The following is a 10,220-nucleotide window of genomic DNA, read 5'->3' as shown; positions in this document are numbered from 1 at the left end:
AGTTGTTTACACATTAAAACATTTTATAAAGGTGAAATACTATTCAAGTGTATCTGCTTCTTGAAAGGCAACTTGGCAAAACATAGTAGATACTTGCAACTCAAATGTAATCCAAGGACTTGCAACACTGGCCTTACCTGGAAGCTTGTTAAAAATAATTTCAGGCCTATCCCATAGCTATTAAATCCATATCTTCACTTTTAAGAAGATCTCTAAGGGAAGGGAAGCAAAAATAATATAAAATCAGGGAGGGGGACAAAACATAAGAGACTCGTAAATATAGAGAATAAACAGAAGGTTGCTGGAGGGGTTGTGGGAGGGGGGAAGGGCTAAATGGGTAAGGGGCATTAAGGAAGACACTTGCTGGGATGAGCACTGGGTGTTATACATAAGGGATGAATCACTAGAATCTACTCCTGAAATCAATGTTGCACTATTTGCTAACTACCTTGAATGTAAATAAATAAATAAATAAATAAATAAATAAATAAATAAATATTTTTAAAATGCTGCTATACGTATAAAGGTATTGCCATACTGAAAAGTGAAAAATCAAATTGGAAATTATACTTAGAGTGCCATTCCACTTTTGTGGAATGTGCATCTATGTGTATACATACAAATATCTGGAAAGATACAGCAAAATGTCCACGTTGGTTATAATTATCTCTATACAGAGGGCTTAGGGATGATTTTAACTGCTTTTAATTTATCCAGGTTTGCTACTTTGCTAATGACCATTGGTCACATCCATTCTAAAAAGGAATTTTATACTATGTGTATGATATGTGTAAGTATATAATGGTGTTACGGTGAAGATCATTACCCTGGATCTCGAAATATAAGCCTCTTGCTTAATTTTAGAACTCCTAACAAAGTCCTGAGAGTTTCAGGTTGCAAAATGCTGAAGGAGTGAGAAGCTCCTCCCACTCCTCACAGCCTCCTCCAACTAGAACACTTCTGACTGCTTCCCAGCCCACAACCAACATAAAAAAAACCATTGTGTCAAGGAGACAGCACCAAAAGGCCAAACGAAGGTAAGGGTAATCACAGCTGGGGATAGTAGCTGAAAAGGAAAAGTTCAGCACGCTAAATTATGTCATGAAACTTGGCTCCTATACCTAATGCTATATTATTAAATTGTTTGGCATTGTTAAATGGGTTGCTTTTAAATACTAGACAAACTCTGTAGCCAAGTCTGGGAAAACAACTTGGTTTCTCACCAGGAAGGGGACGAGGAGTCTGGGATTTGACTAATGAGGAATTTTATTCAATTAGTGCCGCTTAGTATATTGCCAGTGCTACCGCGTTATTGAAAGCTGATTACTGACCACACTGCAAGGACTCTCTTACCAGTGAAGCAGCACTGATTGATCAATTCCTCGACAGGAGACCATGGCAAAGAAGGTGGCAGTGATTGGAGCTGGAGTCAGCGGCCTGGTCTCACTGAAGTGCTGTGTGGATGAGGGACTGGAACCCACTTGCTTTGAGCGGACTGAAGATATTGGAGGGCTGTGGAGGTTCAAAGTAAGTGACATCTTTTTTTTTTTCTCTTGAGCAGACTCTACTGCTTTCGCAGAGTAACTCACAGCTGCAGAGGGGCCTTGTTGAGGGATCTCCTAAGCGACTTTGATCAGACCTATTTCATGCAGCTACACAGGAGCTATAGAAATAGGCTGTCATCTCTCCCAGGTCATGACTCTCCTAACCCAGATGGCCAACCCAGGCACATAAAGGACCTTTTCTTATGGATCCTGCAACTGTCTCGCAGCCCACGTTCTAGTGATTCTCAAAGCAACATACTAATGTTGGAGGACATTTTACAAAATAGAAGTGACAGGAATTCTTTTCAAGAGGCCACGTCTATTCCAAACACTGAGCAAGTGCTTTTTCAGAGTGTGCTGACTTTCCTTTTCTCTGACAAATCATGTCTGTTTGCTTAGCATTACTGATGACACTCTAGGGTAACTTCTGGGAAACGCTTTAAAGGTATTATTAAACACATTCATTGAGTTCATTCTATTAGCCAAACCTAAATATTGATAATGCTCTCCACTCATCAGAATTTATATAAAATTTAAACAGATACATAGATAGACAACTGCAGAGATTCATAATTATCCCTTCCCACAGTGTTTTGATTTTAAATACTAGCTTGCCACCTCCTCAGTGTGAGATCTTGAGCAAGCTCTTGGCATCCCTGTGTCTTAGCCTTCTCAGCTGTATAATGGGGATAATAATCTAAAAGTGTAATCGCTCCACAGTGCTGTTTTGAAGATTAAGGGAGATAATTTATGTAAAGAAATTAGAGCACAATAAATGTCAGCTCCAATAGCTACATATTTGACAGACAATCAAACAGAAACTGAGGGAGATTAAGTAACTTGGTCGTGGTCACATAGCTGGAATTGGCATTCCAACCCAGGTCTCTATGACTTCTAAACAGGCTAGCCCCCTACTTATAACCATGCCCTAACTTGCATTTTTTTCTCAGAAAGTTTAAACAGAAGTGCTAGCTCAGAACTCCTGAGCAACAACTTTAGGACTGTGTATCAGGTGCATCTAAGTGAGGGAGTGAACAGTTGCGAACACTCTAAACAGAAGCAAAAGGCTTGAATACACTCAAAGCAGACTCCAAGGTGCAGTTGGGTGGCTCAGTCAGTTGAGCGACCAACTCTTGATTTTGGCTCAGGTCATGATCCCAGGGTCATGGGATCAAGCCCCACATGTGGCTCCATGCTGAGCATGGAGCCTGCTTAAAATTCTCCCTCTCTCTCTCTCTCTCTCTCTCTGCCCCTCTTTCTGGCTTGATCTCTCTCTCTCTCTCAAATAAAAATAGGGGCACCTGGGTGTCTCAGCCGGTTTAGCGTCCGACTTCAGCTCAGGTCATGATCTCACGGTTTGTGAGTTCGAGCCCCACGTTGGGCTCTGTGCTGACAGCTCAGAGCCTGGATCCTGCTTCCGATTCTGTGTCTCCTCCTCTATCTGCCCCCTCCCATGCTCATGCTCCATCTCTCCCTGTCTCTCAATAATAAATAAATGTTAAAACATTTTTTAAAAAATAAAAGCAGACTCTGATATTAGCAGAGACCATCAAAAGGGCTCTGCCTACAAGCTGACCAATTAGGGGGAAGGCACAGACATCTAGCTCATGTGCTTTGCGAGTTCGAACTGAATTTTATGCCAAAGTGGATTTTTTAACCTGGGGCTTCTCAAATGTGTATGACTATAAGACATACCTAGAGGGTTTTTTAAAGATACTTAACACCAACCCAGACTTATTAAACCAAAATCTTCTGAGGAGGGGAATCTGTTTTTAACAGGAGTCTCCAACGAATCTTACGATGAGACAAATTTAGCAAGAAAATTGCACAAATACCAAATAAAAATCTATTCATTCAACTATGCAAACATAATCAGAGCTAATGATGGAGATATTGATCCTTATATAGGACAGGTAACTTGCAGAGAGGAAACTGGAAAAACAGTTTGAATCACATTCATTTCTTACTAACAACTGGTCATTAGAAACAGCTTTTCCTGGGGCACCCAGCTGGCTCAGTTGGTTGAGTGCCGGACTCTTGATTTTGCTCAGGTCATGATCCCAGGGTCATGATCCAGGGTAATGGGATCGAGCCCCGTGTTGAGGCCCGTGTTGAGATCCATGCTGAACGTGGAGCCTGCTTAATATTCTGTCTCTCCATCCTTCTGCTGCTTTCCCCCCCCCAACTCTAAAATGATTAAAGAAAAAAAAAAAAGAAACATTATAGCTTTTCCTGAGAGGGTGATATAATAAGGTGGTCATTCCTGTCTTAACCAAAGATATATTATTTTTGTTCACTCTAGGTTCACTCTAGGTTCCATTTGGGTGCCCCCCCCCACCCGGGAGATTTTTAATCTAAAGAATAAATGTGAAGTTATAACAAATTTATTATTAAATATAAATTTGTCAGTGTCTTATTACCTGATCTGGGACTTAATAACTAAAAGCCAAATGTCCAGGGGTGCCTGGGCAGCTCAGTCGGTTAAGTGATCGACTCCTGACTTTGGCTCAGGTCATGATCTCATGGGTTCGTGAGTTCAAGCCCTGCATCTTGTTCTGTGTCGATGGTGCAGAGCCTGCTTTGGATTCTGTCTCCCACTCTTTCTGCCCTTCCCCTGCTTGCGCTCTCTCTCTCTCTCTCTCAAAATAAACAAAAAATAAACGTTAAAAAAAATAAAAAAGCCAATGTCCCTTATTTGATTATCATCAATTTGGTGATAGAAGCCGTAAGAGTTATTTTTACGTGGTCTGTCAAAAATATGACTTGATGAATTCCAAGAAGGTTTCTTCCTGCCCCCAAATACTTTTCCTGCTGTCCTAATCCCAGTTGCCAGTGTTTAGCATTTCAGAATTAGAGATACCTTCCTATGGGTTAGAAAAGAAAAATTAGATTAAAATTTGAATTAATTAAACCTCATTAGATATAAAATGGTGAAGTATATAATTTCCTGAAACCTTTAACAACATCACATTTCAAATCTCTCAAAACTATGTCCAATAGAGAAACAAACAATTTTCTCAACGCAAAGAAGACAAGTAATCTCCCTGCAGTGTTAAATATACAGTATGCAAAATATCCCAAGTGGCCAGTGAGGCCACGTGAGGGTCTTGATTACCAACAGACTGATTGCCAAAGGGAGGAGGCACCAAAAAGGATGCTGGGAGCTACCGCACCCACTCCGGAGGAAGCTTCACCTCTTCGCTACTCTACCATCAAGAATCAATTTTGAAAATAGTTTATTCATTAATTTCTATATTTACACATAGTCCTTCTAAGATCGCTTAACATATTTAGTGCTGACAAGTTAAAACAAAATTTAAGAATCATTGCCCCATGCCCTGCTCGGAAGGTGCTGGATTTTTCCAGAAGGTTCTCCAGCACCCCTTAGTGGCAGCTTTGCAACATGGGCGGGGTGCATCATGAACCTATTTTTAGCACTTTTCCAGCAATGGAAAAGTACTTTCCATGCATCATCTTATTTTTTTTCTTCATAATACTCCTAAAAAGCAGTGTCAGGGAGCAAGAATTCCTGCCCCCTCAAAAGTCCTTCTAACTGGACTAAGCATCAAATTGACATAAGACAGACTAACAGGAGAAAATCAAAGTTAATAGATGTTCCTGAGGAATCCACATAGACATAGAAATTCCAAAGACAGGGAAAATGAGGTATGTACATCATTCTAAAATAAGGAGAAGCGGGTAGGTTCTGGGACTTTAAAGGAAAGGAATGTCCTTCACACGGCAATAAGAATGGATGCTTGCTCTGTCATTCAGATGGGTCACTCACATAAAATTTATCTCTGTTAATAACCCTTATTCTGGGAAAGACCCTCAGTTTAGATTCTTGTGTACAGTAAAGGGAGGACAAAAGTTTCTCTTGAGCCCATAAGGTCTCAAGTGCCTTCAGTTCAAAATAATCCACATGCCCAAGTGGCACGTTTTGGGGGGAAGAGGGCCTGTCCTGAGATCCTTCAGTAGGTATTATGATTATCCTCATGGACATATCAAGAAGAAGCTGAGTTTTGGAATGAACAATTTCTCCAGGGGAACATAGGTAGTGGGAAAGGCACAAAAATGAAGGTCTATAAGATTTCTGAGCCTGCACACTTAATAATCTTACTGAGGTGTCAAGAGAGGAAAGCATGATCTGCCTTTAGCCACTAACCTTCTCCACCTCCTTCATTGTTCCTAATACCAGTGTTCACAGGAAAGTTACCAACATATATCACATTTTTGTTTGTTTGTTTGTTTGACATTTGGTTATAAATAGATCTTTTCCCAGCTACAAATACTCAATTGTTTTAATCTTCATATAATACTCTCTAAATGTCTCTCCATCCTTCCTCTAGATTCAATCTGAAATACCAGTTTCCCTCTTAAAATGTGACTCACACAAGATCCAATATTCTAAACCAATTTGTTTTTCCAACATATATATTTTTTCAGAACCAAAGAGGTGCTTGGCACTGCTTTAGACAATGGGGATAAATCCCCTTGAAGAATTTATAATCAATTGGTCTAACAATTGCCCAGCATGACTTATGTTTCAGTAGGCCTGGACAGACGGTCTACCTTTGCTAAAACAATTTAATGCTGCATTAGCTTTTTCTGCATTTGCAAAATTAAAGCTATCATTCATATAATTATTTTGATAGGGATTATCTCATTTTATATTCACAATACTCTCCTACATTATTTGTTATTAATTTCAACTTAAATATAAGAAAACCAAGGGTAAGTGGCTTTCCCATAGTGACTAAATAAATAGTAGGTATTAGATCTTAGAACTAGCCACAATATTGAGATTAAATACATATAGGCTCTCCATCATGCTTTGTCTCACATAACTCCAATCATTTATACTGAGCTTAGGATCAATCAAAGTTCTGGATCTTTTCTATTTGAAGCACTGATGATCCAGGTCACTATTATTCTACCCTTATGAAACTGAATTGTCTTTTTTTTTACGTTTACTTATTTTTGAGAGAGAGACAGAGAAAGAGCATGAGTGGAAAGGGGCAGAGAGAGAAGAAGTCACAGAATCCAAAGCAGACTCCAGGCTCTGAGCCGTCAGCACAGAGCCCGACGTGGGGCTTGAACTCACGAACCGCGAGGTCATGACCTAAGCCGAAGTCAGACACACAACCAACTGAGCCACCCAGGTGCCCCTGAAACTGAATTGTTAATTCTACTTATAGGAGTTCACATTTGGGCATGTCCAACTGCATTTAGTTGGTTTTATCTTTGGTCAAGAAATATTCATTTGAAATTTCAATTCTGTCTATTCTTACTCAGCTCTTTCGGTTCTCTACTTGGGGTATACTCAAATTTGATCACCTGTATTTGTCTCCGTCAATGTTTTTGACTTAAATGTTAAAACTAGGAAGATAAAAATATGAAACAGACACTTGGGACATCACCAAATGAACTTCCCAGGTGGCACCATCTATCTCTATACTGCACTCCTATCTTTCCTGTGCACCACAAACTCTCTTTTGTGTCGATTGGCTTATTCTTTTTAACAGCACATTCTGTGCACTTGAAGTTTAACATTATACAAGACTAATGTAGGGGCAGAAAAGTTTTCCCTTCTTCCCTTCTAGGTTCTTTGGCTGGTCTAATAATTTAATTGATCTATGACAGGGTAACGGGTCTAATAATTTAATTGCTATATGACAGAGTAACGGGGGGAAAAGAAACAAATATTTAATAACATGTATATATCTTGTATACCTGGGAGAGACTCAGGAAAACTGAGTAACTCCCCGAAATGGCCATCACCTTAAAGACCACCTTTAGTTAAAGACATGAGAAGATGTTGAGGGTAGGGAGTCAGTTCCAAGAGGTAACCCAGGAAAAGCAGTCAGAGGGAGGTTGTTGTGTAGATTTAAGCCATTGCCTTCTTCTTTGATAAGAGTTTCTAGAGACTGACTCATCCCCTTCATCTTGGTACAGCGAGAGAGACACCCTTATGCAAGCAAGAGATTTCCCTTATGCAAGTAAATATCTCTCACAGAAAGGTAACTTCTACTCAGTTTTCAAAGCCTCACCTATGTCTGCTGTTTCTTAAAAAATAACCAGTTTAAAATACTCCCCATGCCAAACAGACATAGTCGAGGGTGGCAAATTCTGCTCCTCTTTGCTGGTTTAGAACGAACAGCCATTTCCTCTCCAGAAGAGATAACCGCCTTCCCTTTGTTTTACTTCCAGGCGTTCTCTTAGGTAAGCTTATCCCAAGAATCTATCGCAGCGTAATTCAATATAACTTAGGTTTTTGTACCTTGCTGCCCAATTAATGCAAATTTATTAATAACCAAATTTAACATGTTAGATATTTGTAACTCTCCAGGCAGTGAAATATAAAATACTATGGATGGGTCTCAATTAAGTCTGTTCACCAGTAGTTCAAGATATATATTGGTTAACTTGCCACAATATTTTTAAAGTAATGTTTACGTGTGAAGAAAGGAAAAAAGTTTACAGCGTACGACTAGCAAAACCAAGTACTCATTCCCACTATACCACTGACTGTCCATTTTACTATCATTAAGCCCTATTTGCAGTGATGGTAAAATGCTTCTAGTTAACATTACATATTCTTTCATTTTTTCATTCTTTCACCAAACATATTAGCTCATCTTGCACCATGCATGTCCCCAGCATATACTAGGTACCGTTAACCTTAAAAACGGACAGTCATTTTACCAGCAAAAGACAGATTTATTGAGGAATAGAAGAGAATCTCAGTCTGGGACAAACAAGCTGTGGCAAAACTGTGCGCAATCCAGGGAACAAAGTAAAGGAATGCTTTTTAAAGGAGAAAACGGTAAGTTGGGAAGGCTGTTATAAACTAAAAGCCCATTAGAATAAACTTGGGGTTTGAGGTATGGTGGCTTCTCATTGGCTGAGCTGTTGTGGGGGCGGGGGGAGGTGAGGAAAGTGTCTCTTCCTCCAAATGGAAGAATAAAGTAGTGTCCATGTGCAAGGTCAAATCCATCTCTTCCTGTTGGGTCTGCAATTGACTATGAGTGATAGGGCCAAAACTTCCCAACTCCATTTTAGTGACGTTTACTGTTACTAATTTTCACAGTACTCAACAGGCACAAATGCACAGTCCCTGCAGGCTAAGGGCTCATAGTTCAGAAGAGGAAATACTAAAGCAAATCCATATCAGAGTGCAATTTTATAAGGGCCGTTACTCTAAGTGTTATGGAAAGCACAGAACCTCATGCGGTAGAGAATAGGGCAAGCTTCCTACACGACGAGATGCTTTCATTTGTCTTGACAATAAGCAGAGATCAGGCCTGTGTTCTAGGCAGTGCTCTAGGCAGAGTAAATGGCATGTGCAAAGGAGCTTGAGAAACCTGACACACTTAGAGAAGATAAAGTCACGTGATGCAGCTAGAACAAAGGAGGCAGGTGGGTGAATAGAAATTGATGAAGCCGGAGAGAATAGTCAGGGTCTCATCATGAAGAACGTGTGTCCCATTCCAACAAGTATACTTTTTACCGTGAAGGCAGTAAAGAAAGTAGGCAATATTGGAGTCAGGGAGTTTAAATAGGGGTCACTATCAGTGAGCAAAGCCAGAGATCTAGGGAGGTACCAACCTACTAGACGGATAGCAGAATGCAGTAACGGTCTAATAAAGACGGTGGCTCCCAACATTCATGTGCATAAGAATCAGCTGGGGAGCACTTTTTTTATATAAGTGTATTTATTTTGAGACAGAGGGAGAGAGAGAGCATGAGCAGGGGAGAAGAGAGAGGGGGAGAGAATCCCAAGCAGGCTCCTTGCTGTCGGCACAGAGCCCAATTTGGGGCTCCAACTCACAAACCATGAGGTCATGACCCTAGCAGAAACCAAGAGTCCAACACTGAAGGGACTGAGCCACCCAGGCACCCCAGCTGGGGAAGCATGTCTTAAATACACATGAATGGACCCAAACCAGACCTGCTCAAAGTTTATGTTTTTCAAAGCTCTCCTGAAATCTTATCATGCAATAACCCATGAATGGCATTTGGGAACCACAATTTTTCCCCTAACTGTAGGACAAGAACATAAAAATAGTTTCAGTTGTACTTATTTCAAGCAATGGAACAGAGAGCTATAAGTTCCATCGGAAAGAGTGAAAATTTGGAGAGTGGTAGAAATTTTTTAAGAAATACAATTTTATTATTTCCAACTGCTTAGAGCAACTAGCCAAGAGAACAAATATTTACTGGTCGAGGTCAATATGCTAATGTATCACAATGAAAATGACTAATTTATAAGTGTTTGTAACTCACATTTATAATAAGTTGAATCTATTTTCACTGTATAAGTTTGCTCCCTTTAGTAGGTTAAATATTACCATTATAATCTTCCTTAAACTTAGTTTTTGCAACCTTTTTATTCTTACACAGTGGAAGATAAACTTCAGTCTAATCTATGATCAAAAGATCGTAAATTCTAAATCAGGGCTCTCTGAACTAATTTTATTTTGCTATATAGTATTCTGACATTCAGAAAATTCTACATTAGGAAAATACTTTATCATATGACCATTTCTCTTAAACAGGCAAATCGTAGCAAATTCTATCTGCTAGGAAATTCAGACTATCAGTATTTGTGCTTAAATATCATTTTTAGGTACTATTTCTATTTTAAATAAATAGGAGTTACATTTATATGTTTTG

General features: G+C 39.6%; 1 protein-coding gene across 4 annotated transcripts in view; it reads left to right on the top strand.

The window, feature by feature from the left end:
* Nucleotides 1–927: 927 nt before the first annotated feature.
* FMO2 (flavin containing dimethylaniline monoxygenase 2) overlaps nucleotides 928–10,220 on the top strand; it is a 30,493-nt gene continuing 21,200 nt past the window's right edge. Inside the window, exons 1-2 of one of the 4 annotated variants that reach the window (XM_019424674.2) lie at nucleotides 928–1,037; nucleotides 1,279–1,527. In XM_019424674.2, coding sequence (XP_019280219.1) covers nucleotides 1,396–1,527 — 132 coding nt within the window. In that variant the 5' untranslated portion in view covers nucleotides 928–1,037; nucleotides 1,279–1,395. The other 3 variants (XM_019424682.2, XM_053909300.1, XM_019424690.2) reach the window with 3 other exon arrangements.

The sequence above is a fragment of the Panthera pardus genome, unplaced genomic scaffold, assembly GCF_024362965.1.
Source record: "Panthera pardus isolate Hobbes unplaced genomic scaffold, ASM2436296v1 HiC_scaffold_21, whole genome shotgun sequence".
Lineage (NCBI taxonomy): Eukaryota > Metazoa > Chordata > Mammalia > Carnivora > Felidae > Panthera > Panthera pardus.
The sequence above is the reverse complement of the archived record's forward strand: the minus strand, read 5'-3'. Positions and strand labels throughout refer to the sequence as shown.